This window comes from Musa acuminata, chromosome BXJ1-11 (assembly GCF_036884655.1).
Source record: "Musa acuminata AAA Group cultivar baxijiao chromosome BXJ1-11, Cavendish_Baxijiao_AAA, whole genome shotgun sequence".
In the NCBI taxonomy this organism is placed as follows: Eukaryota; Viridiplantae; Streptophyta; class Magnoliopsida; order Zingiberales; family Musaceae; genus Musa; species Musa acuminata.
This window is the reverse complement of record NC_088337.1, coordinates 28,782,270-28,804,545: the sequence shown is the minus strand read 5'-3', so window position 1 is coordinate 28,804,545 and position 22,276 is coordinate 28,782,270. Positions and strand designations below refer to the sequence as shown.

At 35.0% G+C, this 22,276-nt stretch overlaps 1 protein-coding gene and 1 long non-coding RNA gene across 2 annotated transcripts; one reads left to right on the top strand and one right to left on the bottom strand.

Moving 5' to 3' along the window:
* Positions 1-615: 615 nt before the first annotated feature.
* LOC135596644 (uncharacterized) lies at positions 616-3,290 on the bottom strand. Its single transcript, XR_010480988.1, has 3 exons — positions 2,995-3,290; positions 1,498-1,579; positions 616-914 (listed from the first exon to the last, which is right to left on the bottom strand). It is a non-coding gene; the product is annotated as an uncharacterized LOC135596644 (long non-coding RNA).
* Positions 3,291-7,393: 4,103 nt separating this feature from the next.
* Positions 7,394-20,990, top strand: LOC135597540 (uncharacterized protein At2g33490-like). Its single transcript, XM_065090602.1, has 10 exons — positions 7,394-7,710; positions 9,884-9,956; positions 11,730-11,804; positions 12,130-12,191; positions 12,286-12,354; positions 14,223-14,251; positions 14,406-14,607; positions 14,682-14,915; positions 17,575-18,593; positions 20,547-20,990. The coding sequence occupies exons 1-9, from the start codon at positions 7,597-7,599 to the stop codon at positions 18,553-18,555; spliced, it is 1,839 nt and encodes a 612-aa protein (XP_064946674.1). The 5' UTR covers positions 7,394-7,596; the 3' UTR covers positions 18,556-18,593; positions 20,547-20,990.
* Positions 20,991-22,276: the final 1,286 nt, after the last annotated feature.

The window sequence follows — 22,276 nt, the reverse complement described above, 5'->3', positions numbered from 1 at the left end:
TTCCTAATAAATAAAATTTATATGCACTTCGATCAAAATTGAAATGATCTAATTAGTTAATTAAATGTATCGCAAGACTCCATTTTTCATTTTTTTCCAACTCATACAATAATTTCTCTTATTAACTTTGTTAAGTCAAAATTTAATATTTTTTTGACTATTTGATGTCTCATTTTGTTTATGTCTCAGTTCAATCTTTATCGAAAACATGTTCATTCAATTTCAAGATTATGTAGAAAGCATTCTTAGTAAATATCAATCAAATCTTTATAAGAATACTTAAGTGAATAAGAGGTAATTGACAGTGCTTATTTATGAAAGGATGATTACACGTGTATCCCAGACTCAATTATGTCATTTGTTGAATCTAAGATACGATAACATCCAATCAATTCGACCTCACGTCGAGATATCGACCACGTACCATACACACGACATGTCAATCATATGACATTAAGGTATCGACCACGTTTTTATCTCTATATCAATTTTCGATCATAATTGAATATACCCACAACTTATTCACATATGTCGGTGCTGAATTTTGATGAGGCTGAGAATATATATATATATATATATATATATATATATATATATATTCAGAGTATGAATCTGTAAACCAAATGGATCGTTCATTTGAGTAGTTCGATTAAAATGGATTTCAAGTTTGATTCCAAATTTTTTGTCCATGAACACACACAATCTCCAAATTAAATGACTAAGTATATGGTCTCTAGAAATCTGAAACCATCAACCACAGCTGAAACAATTCATCCTAAGGAATCCCAACGATCTCGGTGATTTCTTCTTGTAACTTCTTCGTTCTTCGTCTACTTTTCTCTTCTTGCTTTCCACAACCCCTCTCATTGTGATCTCCTTCTTCCGCAAGTCCACCATGTAATCCAGCAAGCCTGCTAAAATAAACCAGTGACAATAATTGTCAATTTCATATAGAAAACCTTCCTAAATTTATAATTAATTCTCTATCTTAATCCAACCTAATTTGTTCAAATCTTTTTAATATATCAATACAAAATGGAATGCATATATATATATATATATATAATTTAGTTAAACTCTCTCAGCTGCATAATATTTGATTACTAATTGAAACTTCAGTTGAAATTAATATCCTTTACAGTCCTTTCACATGTTATATTGATTAGGCAAAGACTAATCACAGATAAAAGTAGTTAACCTGAGTCTTCTATATGGATATTAAGGAGATGAGTATACACAAAGGAGCTTAATAAAACACACACACACACACACACATCAACTTATGGTTAAATTAATATCAAGAAAAATAAGCCATTTTGCGTTGTTTTAAGTTCATTTTAGTGGATACTGCAATGCCAATGAAACCTTCATTTTATTTTTTATTGAAATAAAATTAAGAAATAGGGTTGCAATTACCAGTATGATCAAGCAACTAACACAAGAATGCCTATTTATACAGGTAGTGTTGGTTCACTGAATTCACAGGTTAATTCTTACTATTCATTTTGGAGACCACCTTTGAGACCCTTTGCCTGCAGTGGCTGCAACCCATATTGGCACTCATCACAATCACCTGCACCTAACAAATGACAATATTTGCAGCAAAATCACATAATTAGCTTAATTGCACTGCACATTGGGCAGTTGGATATCAAAGTATAAACCAATTGTAATTGTCACACTCAAAATGAAACACAAAAGAACAATCACATATGAATATTTTCTTTACCTGTAGTCCATTAGGTGTGTTTAATTAAAGGTACAAACAAGCAAATTAAATTCTTTTAATTTGGCTAGACAAACAATTAATTATCTTTATCAATAAAGAAAACTTATTTTAACCCACCATTTAGGTGGATCATTTTATCATGTGCAAATTTGTAAGATCATACCTCTTGACTTGAACCAAATACATGTGAATCTCTTTCATTAAGATTTTTTTTTCTCTATTATTGCAAGATATTTATGACATTTGGATGAATCTGGTATTATGGTCCCATAGTATCTGATTCAGATCAGTGTTGTAAAAGCTTGTCACATCTGAAATGGCCTCCAAACAGCCGTAGTGATCCAAAATGTTGGCAAATTTGCTAATAAAGTTAAGCCACCAATAATGAGTGCAAAAAACAATCTTAAACACTACCAATCTCAATCTTGCAGCACAAAGCATGAGGTGCAATAATGCAAACTATATTTTCTTGCTCCATTGCTGCTTGCGTGATGCATGCATTATCTTCTCTTTTGATATATATATATTTTTCGGAGCATCTCTGCAAAGATACTATAAAAAGTTGGTTGGATTTTCGCAATCAATCCCCCTTTATTCTCAATCACTCACCTGCCCTGTCCTAATGATGGAAGTTAAACTCAGTTCCTCATATGAATCTTTGAAAGGTTAATTATATCATTTGACTGATGCAAGTTGCAGATCTTTCTTACAGAATTTTCAATACCATGCAAAAAGTACAATCTCCATAGACATAATAATCCAATGCTCCAAGAAATATATGAGTTAACATGAAATCAAAAATCAAGTAACCTGTGCAGTTGGTCTTATTAATATATGCCAAATCTAAACACCAAGAAACCAAAGTTCAAAAGTTGTGGAAAGCTTTTAATCATCAAAGCCCAGTCAGAGATTCACCACTAGTTGCAAAATATCTCCAAATTGAGCACTACATCTTTCTTACACTCTTTTTCAGAAAAAGCAGAGTCATGAAGAAAGCCATTTGGCCCAAAATCTTCACAGCAGACAAAAGAGATGACAATTTGACACCACTGCATGTCTAAAAACCAAAGAAACCAATCTCTAAATTTGTAACACATAAACTCAGGTTCAAACATCAGAAACTTATACAATCCACAAACCTTGAGTAGCTTCTTATCATTCAGAAAAGGCTAAAATGATATGGAACAGAAGGAAAACAAAGAGTTGAGGAGGTCTCAACTAGAAAAGAAGCATGTGAGTGTGTTTGAGGAGGCTAGCTGATGTACCTGGGGAAGACTTAGATTTTCTGCAGACATCAAGGAGCGTGTGGTTGCTGCTTCCATAGACTTCCTCCTGTTGCTCTCATCTCCACAGCTTCTGCAGCTTCCCTCATCTGGTGCTCCTCTTCATTGGACTTCTTCTTGCTTCTTGCCTGCAGCCAGATCTTAGTTGCAGAAACTTGAAACAAGCAGTCCAGGTTGGATGCTTTTATATATAAGCGGTGCAGAAACGGGCAAAGCTGCCTTGGAGCTTTCCTTGCCTCACACAGAATAAGACTTTGGGAAGTCTTGCAAGGCTCCTGAGCTGCATCAGTTGACCCTGCATTGTTTGCTTGCTTGTGCACTTAGCTCTGTTATAGCATGTTTGACCCAATCTTGCGGTAAATGTTATCCTACTTACAGTTGGATTCCACTCATTTTTGACATATGATTCTCCTCTCATACATTCTAAATCATTATTAGGACCTTTGGATTTCTAGGAGAATTATTCCATATTGTTATGATCGATTATAATATGTCATTTCGATGATTTCAGTACTACACCACAGTCAATGCTCTAACGTGCGCTTCTCACCAACAATCTGTGTGGTTTATTAGATGTGATGGGTGCTTCCCACCTAGCCTAGAATTGAGCTACTGGAATCTCCTTTTTCCAGCTGCTGCTGCTACTAGCAGATCTAAATTAACCATTTCTTTTTTGGTGAAAAGTATACTTTAAAATCCATGTCATAAAATGTCCTTCACCTCGTCAAAGACAAAATTTTTGTTGAACTCCTTCTCTTATATTAAATTCAATCATGTGTATGCCAATTAATCTGACAAATTTTGCTAAGATAAACTATACTAGTTTTATTTGGAGGCAAGATTGGCTTTCAGATTTTGCATCTTTTTTGTATGCTGATCTCCAGGGCACAGTATTCTTTTTTTTTTTGAAGTAATACATTGGTTTTTGTTTGGAAAAAAAAGGCACTTACTCAATGATGTCCTTCCTAATATTCTTCCAATAATTTCTACTGTATTCATCAATTTTTTGATCTTATAGATGATTAACAAAATGGGTATGAGAAGCATTAGTTTTACTTCAGTTGTCAAAAACAAGTGTGATAAAATAATTAACTCATCTGATCACATTTAAGTGCATTCCTGTCAAGAAGAAAATAGAATTAATTATTGAAAAGAAAATTAAAGTTTGAAGTGCTTTCCCACCAACCAACTCTGAATTAAACTGCCACTGACCAAACCATAGCCTCCTCATTCCACTTAACCAATCATAGGGAGAAAAAAGAGTTTATATTACTATGCAACTTTAATTACAGATGGGATTTCTAATGCATATATGCTCAGAAACCATCATGAGACTACATGGTGGGCATTCATATATATTTTAATGGAACTGAGAAACCTAGTCTGGTCTCTTCTCTCACTTTCACTTGTGTAACTCTGTTAAGAAAAATTACAAGCCTGGAATTCAGTTTTCCTTGATGTAGATAGAATACAAGAGGTTTCCTGAAAATAGTTGAGTGAAGTCTCAGCCTGAGTATGATACAGTAAAATATATGGATAATTATCTAATATAAGACATTTGTAATCACCAACTTCATAGGCAAATGGAGAGATATGCATCATAGTACATGTAGCATATTTCACCCCAGTGTTAAGGAGACAATTCTCTTCAGAATCCTAAAGATGTTTTTTTGTTACAAATAAGATAACCTGCAAAATAAAAGAAAAATGAAAGTCATCAGCGTAAGAAAACATGATGCAAATGTGCATTTCATGCTCGTTCTTGTTGAGCTCATTAATTATAGGTGCTGTTAAGATGAACAGAAGATAGAAAGAGAGAGATCAATATAAAGGTGACATAATAGTTGAGCTTACTACTCCAAAAGACCAATAAGATGCCTTTGTGTGAGAGACTTGAGTTTCTGATTTAACTTTCGTGTACATCTCAGAATCTGCATTCTGCATCGGTTGGAAGTCAAAGTCTAAAAGCAGAATGGAAAACTACTGCTGGTGTACAATTTGGATATAGATAACAAATGGACCTACCACAGACATATGCCTTGTCAGAGAAGAAAAGTGAGAGAACATCCTGTAAAAGCTTGAGACTTTAAACTGGAAAAAAGAAGGTTAGCATGCCACTAAAGTTGCATATATAGTTGTAATGAATCAGAGGAAGCAATGAAGCTCAAAATATGTCAGATCATATTTTCACTAGACCATGTTTCAGGATTCATGATTTAAGATAATATATTATCATAACATCACAAGTTTCATAGTGCTTACACTATTCAGATATTTTATATTTTAGGGGCAAGTCTACAAGCCAATAGAATAGATCCTTTAGATGGAATGATAATAATAATAAAAAATACCAGACCAAAAGGTTTTGCATTATATTATCTTAAATCATGCATTAAAATATTTGCTGAGCTGACTAACTGAAGTTCTATGTTCCAGATATAATTCTATACATATATATCTTGACAATTCATGCAACACTAACAATTCAAATGATCATGAATCCTTAGTCAAATTACTACAAGAATGGATACTGTTCATTCATTGACACAACTATTTTAAGTATGTCATATTCCCTCATGATCCAACAATCATCAATTAAAAAACTTAGCAAGTTAGCCATTGTGATGTGGGTGTTTAGGGGTAAAACCATGTATATTGATCTCATTACCACAATGTGGGATTTAAAATATGAATATATGTAAAATTCAATAATAAAAGTTAAAAAAATACCATTTGTCATTAGATTATTTAACTAAAACAAAAAACACAAAGTACATATAAAAAAAAAACTCCTTTTAGGTTTTCTTGAAAACCCCCTCTCTAATGGATCATATGGTCAATGACTGCCTTCATGTCATCCCCTAATTTAATGAATCAGTGCATTTATTCTCAGACAAGGATGCTTTTCCTTTTTTGTTTTTTTAATGTATATAGCATTTCTAGATAGATCCTATCATTTTTACTTGTTGGCAACCTTCTACCTTTCATCAATGCAGTGAGTACTGGTCTTGACTTGTGATTAGTGGGTTGGGCAGAAAGTAAAATGAAGGACAATCATGACTTCTGCTTCTGCAGAATTATACCATTTTAAATAATTCTCAATTATTTTATCATCTATCAGAGCTATGCACAATATTTTTATAAATAAAAATATATTTAATCCTATATAATAATATCACATATTTACCTTCACATTCTCATCTTAAAATATTATTTATTTACTTAGATCAAAAAATATAACTGACTTAGGGCATGCCCTAATAATTTTTTAATATAAGGAACACTTGATGATTACATAAAACTTCTTTTATAACTAAGACTCTTATTTACTAAAATTATTAATCTACCCATCTTTACTATACCATCAATTCACTATTTTTTTAGTATTTTAAAAATTATTTCTCATTTTGTTTTAAAGATTATTTCCATAAATTAAAAATTAAATGCGTAATTTGTTGGGAATTCTATATTTTCCAAAGAAATCTTCTTTATTATATAAAAAAGATCAAAATACCCATAAAATGATTCCCTGTCAAAATTCAATTTGAGCTAAATGGTTCAATATTATAGTATTTTTATATAAAATATAATTTCTTAAATAGAGTCATAGTATTTTTATTTATAATATTTTTTTAAATAAGTTATAATATTTAAAACTTTATTAGTAGTATATATGACATTTTATATATTCCATAAAATGTCATGTTCATATCTAATTACACTATCAGATATTTAATTCGTCCATGGCGACATGATTCAAGAATGATGTCAAGACTCACTTTTATTAGCAACATGGAACTCTTGGATGGTCTAATCTGAGACCCCGGAGTTGATCTTAATGTTCATCATTTCCAAGCACGGTTTGTAAAGCGAGACGCACAAGTCCGATGCGGGCCCTACCTGGGTCGAAACTTTCGATTGGTTGGTCAACGTATACTAACCACGTCATCGTGTCTGGTGTATCCAACCTGCATTATTTGGCGCAGGAGGGGCCCGTCGCAAAACATGTCCTCCCGCGTCATCCGGGATTGACAGGTGGGTCCCAAGACTCACCGATCCCCCTCGTCAACCCAAACCGGATCGCGTGCAAGACTGAGATGAGCGGGGCTGGAGAAGACTTCTCCTCTCTTGCGCTGACACCCGGCCGGTCATTTCCACCAATATAAAATTGCCACGCCTGGTAGATTTTCTCGTCGCGGGCCGGAATCGAACACGGGATCATTATTGCGGCGGTTCACTCGGGCCGGTTCGCACTCGCTTTTCGTGAACCGGTTCCACCAGACCGCTTCTCCTCCCTGCTCTTGGCCGCAACGTCGTCTTCTTTACCTTCGTTGTGTGTGTATATATATATATATATATATATATATATGGGTGTATTTCTTTGACTGCCCACCGGAGAGGGAAAAATTGTATATTGATAGCGAAATCGACCAATTTGGCCTTCGTACGGATATCGCTGGGTTTCCTTGGATTCCCCCTTTTGGTGTCTTGTTTCTTCTTTGCTTCTGTTATTGCATAATTCGGCTAGGGATTTGGGCTTGGGGCGATTAATCTTGGCGTCAGGGTTGGGAATCGTGGGTAACGATGAAGTCTTCGTTGAGGAGATTGCGAGGGTTTGCGCTCCACAAACACGAGCACAAACAGAGGAGGGAGAAAGGCTTGGTGGCGTACCAGGACGAGCTGCTCCAGGCGACCCAGGTTCCGTTCAAACGCTTCTCTCTGTTCCTCCTATTTTAATTGCTCTCTGGGGGGTTTTCTGCGGAGTTTATGAGAAGATCTCGTTGTTCCTGGATAAAAGAAGGGACGGTGATCATAATTACGTGCCTTTAGCTCTCGAAAAGTTCTCGCTTTTCTTTTTCTGAAATGATATCACAAACATACTTGCTTAATTTTTTTTCGTGAAAATTTTGGCTTGAAATATTGAATTGCGCCTGAATGATGGTTTTATTTTGATAATTAAAGATGCTTGCGATCATCAAGTTCTTTGCTGACCAAATTTCAGGCACTACGATAGATGAACGGTTATGCTCAGCTTACGAATGCAGCTTCCTTTGGCTCCGATTTTTCCCTGTTTATATTGAAGTGTTATTTGATAGATCTAGGTTTTCACTGTGCTGCAAATCAGAGATTTTATGTGCTGCTCTGTGGTACAAAAGAATTTGTTTGTCTTTCACTAAATGCTAGTGATTTTTGCATTAGATACCTTAGTTAACGTTTGTTTATCTGACAAGTGGGGGCTTGCCTATCAAGTTATATAGGGGTTTTGTGATCAATTGAACCTGTTGAGTTGCTAATCTTACAGCTGAAGTCCAAATGAGAAAGTAATAGACTGGTGGCAGCCAGTGTTGGATAAACAATAATCATTTCTTTATGGTATTCTAGAGTTATCAAATTTCCTATTACATCTCAGGTAGGGCCTATATCGTTTTCTACTCTGCCCATTTTTTTTACTCATATGAGGGCTCCTGAAAGCTCTATACCGAATAATCTGCATTGCCATTGGCCACTGTACTGTAATATTATGTGTTGATACATGAGAGTGTATTTGACTTGCTCTTTACAAGTTGTACTCATAGCAAGTACAAATTGGCTGCTTAATGAAAAACCTATTCTGATTTGGGAAATTTGTATCACCTAAATTGATCTGTTAGGCAGTTCATTTTGTAATTACTGATATACATGTATTGTATCCTTTATCATACACTGCATTGCAACATTGCCTAAAGGCTAGAAACATAGACCCATGCCTTGGTTGGACCATTTTCCATTAGACTTGACCATTCTGAGGTGCTGGAAGAGTGCATATACTTGCATTACCTACTCAAGTTAAACATCACTCTCCTTGCCTCTTTATTTTTCATCAGTACAATTCATGAGCTATGCTACTTAACTGTTTGGTTTGCCAAGGAAACTCAAATCAGATCATCAGATTTGGATATCAACATAAACCATGCTTATTGCCTAAACAATGTCCTTTAAGATGTTAGAAGGAACAATCACTTTGCCTCTGAGCAATTTGAGATTCTTAATTACCTTGAAGTAAATTTTTCATTGGAATTTAAAACTCTGTTCATCAAAGTTCAGAGAGGGCAAGCCTTAATGCTGTGGTTGTTCTTTTGTGTTTTGGGTGACCATTAGTTCAAGTATGAAAATCACCTCTCTACTTGAAGAGGTAGGAATGTGCATATTGAGCCTCAAATTAAATATTGTTGGGAACCTTATGCGTCGAGCCAATTTTTCCTTTTATTACATTACATTTAAAGATTAAATAATTGTTTAAATCATTTTTTTCCTATCAGTTCTTCACGCGAGTTATAAGAGGATAGTTTTCTTAATTAAGTTTGAATGGCTAGCTCTACAATGAGGGAGAAACCATTTTTACTTTCAAGCATTTGTGGGAGTTGTAACATAAATTATCCAAATGCTCTTGTATGGAAAGCTAGAGAGGCTAAAATCACATTAAATTGAACCTAATCCTCATATAGCAAGCAACTTGGTGCAGATTTTTCAGTGAATAAAATAATATGGCAAATAATTTATCGAGGAAAGGATTTATAAATATCCATACTATTTACTTTCCTTTTATGGAAGATATATATACAAATTTAAGATTTAATCTAAACACAACAAATGCTGTAATCAGCTAAAGAAGACCACTAAAAATATTATGCAGTGTTCATTGTCTAGTTGGTTGAAATAGTTTTCTATGGCAGACAAAGATTGGATAACCTTTTTTTTGTTTCAAAGCAACTGATATCATGATAATACTGGCTTGTTTGTTCAGAATGTAATGACTTTCTACAGTAGCATTATGCTAGTTATGTACATGGGAAGTGTGCTTACCAATATGTGCTGCTTCACATTTTTGCAGGACATCCATGACATTAGGAACTTCTATGACAGCTTACTTTCTGCAGCTGCTGCTACCGCAAATAGTGCATATGGTAGTATATACGTTTTCATATGTTAATCATTTTGCTATGAGAAAGTTTAGTAAATATCTTGGATTTTCACTCATAGCTTGTTTGATTGCCTACAGGTGGTTTCAGTTAAAAAAGCTACTTGATGTTAACTTTTTACTCTGTCTTATTGCATAAGTGGTCAACAGAATTTAGTTTCTTCATATTATTTTTTCTCAAATGAATACTGCCTAGTTATTAGAGTAAATTTTTGAGTTTGGCAAAGACTTCATGTGATGTAGAAACATTTAGCTTAATGTTGATCAGCTTCAGTAGTCCGAATGGGTGCAATGGTTCATGTTTAAGTCCAGATTGTGCCTCAGTATAGATAGAGAGAACTATTGGTTGTTCTCTCTCTCTTTTTTTCTATATATACAGTAGGTTTTCTTCGAGCTATTAACCTAATGCATTTGCGTTACACTTCTAAACTAATGTTTATGCAGTGTAGTTAAAAGTGCTAGGCGCTAAAAGATGCCAAGGTACCAAAATGCCGAAGGCGCTAGGCACTTGCCCGAGTGAAACGAGGCATTCCCAAATATTAAAATTTTAAAAATATATATCATGATCGATAAATATGATCATTAAAATAAAAATGACCCATCAAATTATATTTATGTAAGGTATCAAATTACATTATCTATATTCAATAACAAAAATAGCAAAACTAAACAAGATTAGCAAGCATACTACGACGATCATCCATCACTGATCACATCCGCTCGAGGAAAAAGAATTGCAGCATGAGCTTACCTTCTCCACTAATTGATTCCTCTTTCTAAGCTTTATTGGGACAATGCACTCACTACTCTTTGGTCTTCTGCAAAAGGGAGAAGGTACAATTCAAGATTATGTTCTCTGAAGAACTTGAGAGAGATACAATTCAAGGCTAACATGATGGTTTTGTATGTTCCCAACAATCCATGGAACTGGTATTGATGTGATGGATGGCATTATCACCATCACTTCTTCCCTTTCTCTATTTTTCCAAGGAGAGCAACGTAACAGACCGACCCTTGGTGTCATTTAATGTCTCATGGTTCAATTGTTTCTTGAGCTAAGAGATAAAGGAAGAAGCTATTGGCTCGACCCTAGTTCAATTTGCCTTAGGCGGGGGTGCTTGGGCCTAGGTGCGCACTTGGACTGCACCCGATTGAAAACGCCTGCCTATATCACTTACATGGTGGTCAGGCCTCACCTCGCCTTGCACGAGTGCTCAGTGACTTTGTTGCCTTCATGTGTGATTATATTAAATATATATTCAATATTAGATATCTTTACTGGTTTGCCAATAGCTGCAACCGTGTGCATATCAGAGATTCAGAACATCAGTAATCAAGCCATCCACAATTCACATAACTGAATCTTTAATGAAGTTTTACTTTTTATTATGACCACAGTTTCTTTTTTGTTTCTTTATCTCCACTCATCTCTTTTTTCTTCTCTTCTCAATTTTTACATCTCTCTTTCCTTCATCATATTCTTTAATTGTTTTGACAGCAGAGCTTTTGCTGTTACTATTCTTGCATTAAAGTGGTCCTATCAACTCCACAACTTCTTGGGTCTGATTTATTACTACCTCATCGCTCATCTCTCCTAGTCACTTCTCTCCTAAAAACTAAAACCTATTGTATCCCTGGATCACGGACTCTCATAAGATGCTTTATTTGAACTAAAAAAACTTTTATCATTTCATAATCATATTATATCCAGTAATACTATAAAATTTTCCATGACATTTGTCTTTTTATCTTTTTGCAGAATTCTCGGAAGCCCTAAGGGAGATGGGTACTTGTTTGCTCGAAAAAACTGCACTAAATGATGATGAAGAAAGTGGTAAGTATATTGATTTTTTTTCTTGTCATAAATGAAACTTATCTAGAAAATTAGTATCTTAATGCCATTTAAAAGTCTTTGTACAGAATATGTTCACTGTGAGATGTATCATGCTTGGTTTTGCTATTTAATTGTGGTTTCTTGCTGTTTAACTTAACTAGGTTCTAGATTTTAGATCATATAAGTAACTCAAAGATGCCTATGTTACATTTAAAGCAAAATTTTATGGTTCAATTATGCCAATACCTGTTGAACATGTGTTTTGTTATTTCAGTTGCTTTTCTTCTTTGCATATCATGGATTGCATGTCATTTAATGCATGTAGGTAGGATATTGTTGATGCTTGGAAAGGCACAGTTTGAACTTCAGAAAGTTGTTGATATCTATGTGAGTCTCAGTTGCTTTTCTTTTTTCAAGACTTTCTTCAAAGGTGTTTGTGCATATACAGAACAACAATAACTTTTATCTATTTCAATGTCAGCGTGTCCATGTTGTTCAGACCATTACAACTCCATCAGAATCTCTTCTCAAGGAGCTCCAAACTGTAGAGGTTTGTGATCTTGGATCTACCTCTATGTAATTGATTATTAATAAAATTCTAGTTATTTGATAGTTTTACTCTATAGGTTAACTTCTCAATATCCCTTCAGATTAGAGCATACTGTGGTTGTGTAAAATGCCTTAAGTTGTATTTTTTATTGAGATATTCATTTGTCATCTGGAAAAGACATCATTTTCTATATTTTCTTAATGCTGCCCATAAGATGGGATAGCTATTCCTTAATACTCTCATAATAATGGTAGAAGCTGTCCATCTATGTTGAAGTGGGATTCAACCTCTGATATTCTATCACCACTAAGGACGCCTTGCCAGCAATCTATGCTGGCATCATTGTTGTTTTGAGTGATCGGAATCTTTTGTCAATATAAGTCTGAGCGTTGTTGTAATCAGGCTCTGTGAATGTACAAAATTCTTAACTGGTAAATCAAGCAAATTTGCTGCTAATAATCGTCTATTGCATTCCAACCTAGCTCCCTGAACCTAGTGCCAAATCAGATTTGGAAATGGAAATCAGAAAGTAGAAAGTAGAAAATTTTGTTCCTGGTCTCTCTAGGAGGTGACTATAACAGTGATTATAACAAGTTACATGCTCAGCAGTTGTTCATCTTAGGAGTACAAGACTTGGCAATAAATATTAAGTAACAAATGTTGAACCTGATATACTTGTCATTTGGCAATATGAGTAATATGCTGTGAATATCAGATCTTCCAGAGAATGTTCTTTAGGAAATCTTCAGAAGCAGGTGTAGTTACCATATACAACACCCTAAATGTACTGTTGAACACTGAACAGCAGGCACATGTTAACCCTGTCTGAAATTGATATCATTGTTCGTTATCTTGTGCAAAATCTGAATGTTACTGCTCGGTAAAGGCATAGCTTATGCCCTCCTAGTCTTGGATGCACCACCAAAATAATCATATTTCAAGTCGTTACCTGTACAATGCTACTTTATTGTTCTTTTTCCTCTGTAACAAATGTACTCAAGTGGCAAAGTATTTTTGGTATTTGGTTACTTATCCATGTATATTGTGCTAACCACCAAAGCTCTCAAATCCAACACAAGGCAATTGAACCTCATGTTAGGGAAAACCTGTATGCCAAAATGCAGATAAGTAGTGGAAATTTGGTACTACAGTGAGAAGTATGAGAAGGATTATTGCAATTATATCATGTCACTATGGTATATATCATGGTTAAATTTATGGTTGTCTGATATCAAATGCCCTCATTCTCAATTTGAACCACAGTTTGACCTCAATCTGTTTAACTGTAATTCTTGGCTGATACTTTTATGGAACTTTCCGCTTGAGTTTTTGCAATTTACTACATCTAAATATTGATGCATCTAAAAATAAAATCTACGCTGCATCTTTGGTTATGGGGCCTTATTATCTATCAATTTATCTATCAATCTGCTGTTAAAGTTTTTAGTGATTTCTTTTACGAAACTTCCTGACCTAAAAATTTCTTCATTAGAACTTCTTTTCTTAATTTTAGAAGTCAAAATATTATGTAATGCCATTTAGCTACTATCTTTTTTCTCTGGTTTGTGTAATTATTAAGCTTATGTTAGCATTATTTTCTAACTCTAGGGAGATGTTTGGATATGTCAGTGGATAAATAAACTACCTTAATAGTTTTATCATCTTTTTGCGTTATTTCTATTGATGATTTTTCTGGGACATCTTGGATGCATTTAGCTTTTCAAGGCCTTAATTTTAGTTTGTAAAGTGTGAACTTCTGTAAAAAACCTGTAAATCGTCTGCTATCCAGTTTGTCCTATTTTCTGCAGTATTTAGGCACTTTTGAAGAATGATAAGTGAATTTCTAATTGTAATATTCCCCAATGCAGGAAATGAAACGCCAGTGTGATGATAAAAGGTGTGATCTTAATGTTTCATTTATTTGTCCTAGTGGAAAAGAGTTATGCTCTTTAGGTGGACTAAATTGCACCTGAAGTTTTTCACGGTGACCAATGTAATTAGTTTTCCTCATGAAATAAAATTTTTTATCAAGTTTTATGTGTTCTCTTCAGAGACTTGTACATGTTGGCAGCACAAAGAGGAAAAGGAAGGTTGAGAAATGCCAAAGGTGAAAGTTTCTCTCCACAGCAGTTGCAGGCAGCTCAAGAAGATTATGAAGAGGAGGCAACACTTTTCCTCCTTCGATTGAAATCACTAAAGAAAGGACAATCACGTAGTCTCTTGACACAAGCTGCTAGGCACCATGCATCACAGGTAGTTTTTCAAACGTCAGATGCTATAATTGTCATTACTAGAAGAATTGATCCTATATGTTCTCTTTATATCAGTTAAACTTCTTCCGGAAAGGGGTCAAGTCTCTTGAAGTTGTTGAGCCACATGTCAAATTTGTAGCTGAACAGCACCACATTGACTATCAGTTCAGAGGACTCGAGGATAATCAATTGGAAGAATACGAGGATGATGACTCTGATGAAAATGGAGATCATGGAGAATTGCATTTTTATTATGGACAGCATGACCAACATCATGATGTTAGTTATTTTTCTAGAAGCTCAATGGAGGTGAGAGAATGTTGGGTTTTTCATAGTCTATAGCTTTCTATACTTTTCGTGCAAAAGATTCTCAAGTTATCTTAGATCTTTCCATATACTGCCATCAAATAGATGTTACTTTTGTCAGCATGATTAATTTCTGCATGAATTTATCTGCCTCTGCAAATAGGTTTTTACACGCTGGTGTGAGCATGTGTAACGAGGATCATCTAGAACATTGGTAGGATTTGATGTTGACATGCAAGATTGATTACTGCGTTAAACATAACTACAAGTTATAGCATTTTGATTATCTAATGGTAGAATTTTAATTTTTTTAATGTTTGGCACACGGAAATAATTCGGTAGACTACCAAGCTATGTGAGAAATGAAAAACATTTGCATTGAAGATAGCATAATGGGCAACATCGAGAATCCAGGACAATTGTCCTTGTATACTCCTTGATTGCTTGTGGGTACAAAATTGTGACGTTTGATTTTGTGATGGTCCAGGTCATCAAACAAAATTGGACCCTTTTTCTTCCCATCATTATTAGAATTAGATTGGGGTCCTGCTGTTCACATAACATAATTTTTTAACACTTAATCCCACATGATGCGTCAGCTATAAAAAATAATGGGTTTTGGTCATATTCATGGGTTTATCTCAACCAGTACCAATTATATTTTAGCGTATAAGAACTAAATCAGTGCCTAAACTTGAAACCTTAGATATAAATTCTAGCTAGGTAAAGCCTCCAATTTACTAAAGCAACTGCCTCTATGATACAAAAGAAAGTTCCTTTATCACTTTGAGCTATGCCTTCTAAGTTGGCTTTATTTATTTATTTATTTATTTTTTTGCATTCTTATCAGATTGCTTCAGTCTTGTTACAGGTCCTAGTTGAACGGGATGATCGGTTGGATTGTGTTTTTTTATTTTGATCAATAGGGAGGAATCAGGTTCATTAGCCGAACCAGTGATGTAGGTTCACCAAATAAGGGGTAGAGTGGGAAGGATAGAGGAGGGATAAAGGGAGGAAAGGGAAAGGGGAGAGGAGAGAGAAAGAGACAGAAAGGGAGAGGGACATCTTATTTAAGGGCATAAAAAGAGAGGACAGGGAAAGAGGTTTTTTTCTGTTAGTGGTGGTGGGGGTGGGGATGGGTGTGGGTGGGAGATGAGAGACAAGGACATAATATCATGTTTATAAGATCAATTATGATAATTTCTTTTGGAGAATGAGATGTAGTATGTATATCAATCTCTGCTATATCTAAGTATGTTGAAGTGTTACAGTGGCATCCTTGGATGTACTTTTGTTTCTTCCTTTCGCCCTCTATTATCCATCAACAAAAAGTGAAAAGAAATGGTGGAGGATTTAAATTTCAGTTCAGGACATCCACTCACAGTAAGACAAAAGGCTCTAAATTTAAGATGACTATTTATTTGTTGCAAATGCCAGTCAGAAGTCTCGATGAAATGGAGGATTTCACTGGGTCACTGGCAATTAGCATTAGACTATGTCAGAAATCATAAGAATGGTAGAGACAAGACCTAATAAATTAGAGGTTTAGATTAGGTGGCACAAAGTTGAATATGTCAAATATAATTTAATACTAAGACAAAAAATTAAATGTAGTTAAAATGAATGAATAAAAAAATCCCATACTTAAGTATCTTGGATTTATTTTTCAACAGGTGGAAAGATTGATAAAAATATTGTTTTATAGAACAAAAGTTGGAGTGACAGATTTTGTGGGATCATTGAGTGCCCCATAGTTTAAAATATTAAAAAAAAAAGTTGTTAAGCCAGTTATATTTTATGGATCATAGTGTGAGGCAGTATATTCAAAAAGTTTGTCCAGCTGAAATGTGAATGCTGAAGTGGATAACTATGGTAGAGTATCTAAATAATTATCTATAACTCTGATAGTGTATAAAAGATAGGAGAATCATCTAACTTGTAATGAACATATTTAAATAAAGTATATAGATATTGTGGTTAGAAGGGGTGAGTCGATTATTATTAATGGTGCAAGGATAGCTAGAGGAAGACAAAAATATATAAATAGAAAGAAAAAACGAATGGATTCTCTTGGTTCAACTATATATCTTATACAGAACATGATGATGCAAAAGATCCATGTAACCAACCATATAGTTGTGATGTTACAGCTTGAAAAATTTGCTACAACTAAACTCTTCAGAATTGTGTGGTCACTGTCATATGTCTTTTCAGGTTTACATTGAGGATTGTTTCATGACACCATGTTTGGCACGATATTGTGCTGATTAGCATGTTCCTATGCTGGCTGACAATAGATCAAAAATTGACTTAAGTATATATTCTCAAGCACGGCTTGGCATGGGGAGTGTTGCTATTTCTCTGACATGGCAATCCTTGGCATCAACCATATAAATTGTCTATGTAGGATTCATTTGTACAATTGTCAGTAGGTTCCAAATCTTGTCTGAATCTATAGCCACTGTCGCCAATAACTTCCATTAGCACTTCTCATGCTAAAAACATATAATTTGTGATAGTATCAGGAGATGCTAATGCTACATTTTTTTATGATTTATTCTCTCATCTAGCAAATATTTGTACTACTAACTGGTGCAGATTAAAGTAGATTTGTTTATGCTTGGACAATTATCTGATATCTGTTTATCTGTTTTCTTTTTAGGAAAATGTAGACAGTCGTCAAGCAGATTTCTCTCCTTTCACCAAGGGTCCTAGGGCTGTCAGTCTGTCAGCACCTCTTTTTTGTGATAAGAAGTCTAAATCATCTGAAAGGATAAATCAGATCGAGCCTTCATCAGCAAAGAGGTTTTACACATATGCTCTTCCTACTCCTCTTGATGTTAAGAGCTCAAACTCAACAAGTTCAGCTAATTCAGTTTCTGCTGCTCGGGTAGAAAACAAAGGTGTATGGCCAGCACAACCGTGGCATTCATCTCCATTGCAGCCAAATTTTCTTGGCAAAGACTACCGAGATGTTGAGTTGCCAAGCCCCACCAGTTTACCTAGAGAGCAATCAATACTTAAAGAGAGTAACAACATCAGTAGCCCCATCAGAATGCCAATTGCTTTTAGTGTCGGGATGTTCCCTCAGTTGATTCCATCAAATGCATCTGATCCAAAGAAGATTGAGAGACAAGCTTTTTCTGGTCCATTGACAAGTAAACCGCCATCAAGCAAACCAACTAGTTCAACCAATTCCATGTCATCAATGGAACACCTGCCTGGTGTCCCTGCAAAACCAACAAACATTCCCATACCTAAGCTACCCCTGCCGCGGAAAGTTTCTCCAAGTGCCTCTCCTCCTCTTGTGACATCACCGAGAATAAATGAACTTCATGAGCTTCCAAGGCCTCCAATAGGCTTTAGTAAACATACAGGACCTTCCAATTTGATTGGTCATTCAGCCCCTCTGGTGTCTAGAGGTCAAGAGCTAAATGCAACATGCAAACCGCCATCAATTTCATCTCACACAGCGACACCACTACCAAAACCTCCTGGTGTTATGGCTCGCAGCTTTTCTATACCATCTAGTGGTCAAAGATCAAACTCGGCAGTTCCTAAGTCATTGGATCTTCCTCATAATCGAAGGACAACTGCAGACACTTCACCACCTCATACATTGATGAATATCGGTGTAGCATGAACTGTTTCGGATAGAGTACTAAAACTAGAAAGCTAAAGGTAACAAGAAAGTTATCAAGTAGCACAGAATATCATTTTTTAACTGTTTATGTTTTTGGTTAACTTGGTAATTTTAAAAGTTTGGATAATCAGTTTTGCTGCTTGTGTGTTATATAACTATTTGAGGCTTCACCTTCTTTAATACTTTCAGAGTTTTATCATGATGAATTCTAGTCTTGTTTATTTCTTCTAGCAACATGTTTTACTAAAATTTTGTATGTAGATAATTGGACTGTCAAGATGATGGAGCATGATTCTAATAAAAAAATTCCAAGTTTTAGATATGTGATGTGTTCAGGTTTTCTTTATTTATCCTCTGTTTGCTTCATTTATAGTTCTTTGGTTTTTTGGGCTAATTGCTTCATCCTATAGCTGAACTTATCGATTAAGTATTTAAGGTAGATATTGTGATTTCATTTGGCATTGCACTGGGATACAGTTCTATGAGATACTTAGGGAAAAGACAAATTGGGGCTGCAACCTGCATGTGAAGTGTGTTCTTGCCAAATTATAATTATGTCTAACCATAAAAGATTGGAAACTTCATCCTTTTTTGTAGCTCTTCAGTTTCAACCATGTCTGAGACATTTTTCCACTTTTGAACAACCTTAAATTTTAACAATCTTAGGACGATGACGTTTAACTTGCCATTTAAAGTCCAGTTTTCTAGTCTATCCACTCATCCTCTCCATCAAAAATGTTCTGCTTTAATTGTCTAATCACATGATCCTGATAACAAATGCTGAAGAGGTCATGAGATTTTAATTGCCTGCTGTCGCCTTGCTCACAAAAGGTCATGTGACTTCAATTGCATCCTGTCACTATGCTCACAAATAACAGTATCCTTTTGAGGTCATGATTATCATTCTAAATGAGTCACTTTCTTTTCAAAGTTCAATGACTATCCACTCATACTTTAAAAGATTTAAAAATTATTTGAAACTAGGAGGATGCATGAGTACTAATTCCAGCAAAATTCTACATTTATGCTGAAAATAAGTTGCATCCTCCAAATGTTAAAATGTACTCATACATCCCTAAAAATATAATGGAAGTTTGTCAAGCTGGATGTATTAGAAGGATGCAAGTGTAATTTAGGTACCAACTGCCCTTACAGATTAAGGGTGTAGGGTATATTTTGAAATGAGAATAAAGCAAGCATAGTTTCAACATGCACCAAAGTCAAGCTGGGTGTATTAGAAGGCTGCAAGTGTAATTTCAGGTACCAAGGGTTGTCAGCTTTAAAGGATGTAGGGTATATTTTGAAACCAGAACAAAACAAGTATAATTTCAACATGAACTGATTCGATGTTAGATTTATTACTTGGAGTCCTAGAAGGCATGAGCAAACATTCTACACAGGGATCCACCTTGTACGGTGGTTGTACTTGAGCCAAAATTCAAGCTGTGCCTTCTCTACCCACCCACATGGAGATGGTGACCTAGATGGGTGTATGCTATTATTTTCTTTTCTCCTAATGTTTCCATTGTTTTTTGTTTTCCTACCCTTGTACCCTTTCCTGATTGAATTTGATGTCAAAGGCATGAGTGTGACCATCCCTTCGCCAGGTGAGCTACAGTTAGCAAAAGGGAGAGAAATCTGGTTTGGTAAAATTCGTTTGTGTGTTAGACGTAAAACATTTTCCTTGAAGGAAGTTGGATGCTTTATATGTTAACAATACAGTATATGAAGTGGGTAGACACTGGGTACTAAGACAGTGATAATTGATTATCCTGCATGAAGCAAAGTATCCAGTTCAGAAATCATATTTTTATGGGTAAATACAAGAGAGGGGTTTTTATATGATTGATAACTTAAGTTATTGAATCCACTTGTTTCCTTAAATTAGTACCATCTCAAGATAAAGTTAATTGAGTGCCTACTCTATGTTTTATGATGACATATCATTAAATTTCATATTCCAACTAAATCTTCTTCCTCTTTCGATACAGGATTCACGTGAACAGAACTCTTTGTAGCTGATGGAGCCAATCCATATGTTCATCACATGTTGTTTGTGTACATAATGAAGTGATCAACAGCATTCTCTCTCATACTTCCACTTCTTTGTGTTTTACTTAAGGGAAATGGGGGATAATTGCCCCCAAGTACTAATAGGCACTGCTGGTTAAGAAAAGGAACCTCTTGTGTAATATAGTTGCACCAGAGAAATGCCAGTTTGTGAAGTAAGAAACATGTTGGGTGTACCGAGATATTTTTTGTGAAAAATGTTCTTTTAAGTATCATCCACTGGGGAAATCTTTCCTGGTCCATCACATGGTTTTAAATTTCTTCTTATTTATAGATACAGAAGTTGGGAAATTTACCAGATGTATGAGCCCATTAAGAAATTTGTCATTTCATTTTAAATGGTTGATTATCAGTTATTTTGTTTATCTCATTACTTGTTATCATTCTGTTTAGAAAAGTTCCTTTTGTAGAATGGTCTGTTTACAATGATTTATATGTAAATATTTGGCAATTACAAAGTCTTCTAACCTTCACTAAGTCTTTAATTGACTGGATATATGGATTTGGTCATCTGCCATGTTTTCGCTCAGCTTCATTCTATGGTTGATTTGGTCAGTAAGCATTGGATAAAAGATGTTTATCTATATCTCTTGCATTTGATTTCAGCATTCTGCCTTATTCATGATCAGGGTTAGTATCTGTTTGTGTTCTGCCAATTTCATACCTGTTGGTAATGGTTTGTTGATTAAGCATTGAAAGCTCATCAAGATGGAGTCTGTTTTTTCTTTGTAGTTATTTGGTCTGATCCTTGTGATACTACCATACGGCAGTCCAATATTTGAATTATTGTTTCGAAAATGTGATTTTTTTTTTGTATATCAGTTCAAATTAAATGGATCGGATGTGGAATTTTAATTGTAATATATATTTTCTATTGCCAATGTTTTGATATGATGCTGTGGTAGCATCAATTTGACTCCTTCCTTGTGGTATTGTTGATACAATGTGTAGTATCAATGTGTGGTAAATTCTGAGATAGCCAAGTGATCACGTGAGTTCTAAAAAATGGTGACAAGAAAGAATAGTTTAGCTAACTTTGTATGAGGTCAATGTTGAGTTCTGTTGGGGGCTGATGTCGGTGATGGGATCCACCCAACTTGGTTTGAACCTTTGTGTGTAAGAAGGCTCTGGGAAAGGATCCAAGAATGATTGAGGGGGCATCGGATGCCCGACTTGAACCTTTGTGTGTAAGAAGGCTCTTGGAAAGGATCCAAGAATGATTGAGGGGACATCGGATGCCCGGAGACGATGTTGGTGATAGGATCCGCTTAAGAGTCTATACGTGTAAGAAGACTCCGAGAATGATTGAGGGGGCATTGGATGCTCGACTTGGAGACGATGTTGGTGATAGGATCCGCTTAAGAGTCTACATGTGTAAGAAGACTCCGATCCGCTTAAGAGTCTACATGTGTAAGAAGACTCCGAGAACAATCGAGAGGGTCTCGGATGATCAATTTAGTATCAACATGCATAAAGATCAAGATCAAAATTTTCAACATAATCTTTTCTATGCTCAAGATAGTAATGAAAGAAAATAAAATTTTAAAATAAATAATTATTGATCTTGATTACTGTAATAGTCCAGTTGAAAAGAATATTTCAGGATATAAATAGAATATTAGTCTAGTCGAAAGAGTATTTTAGGATATAA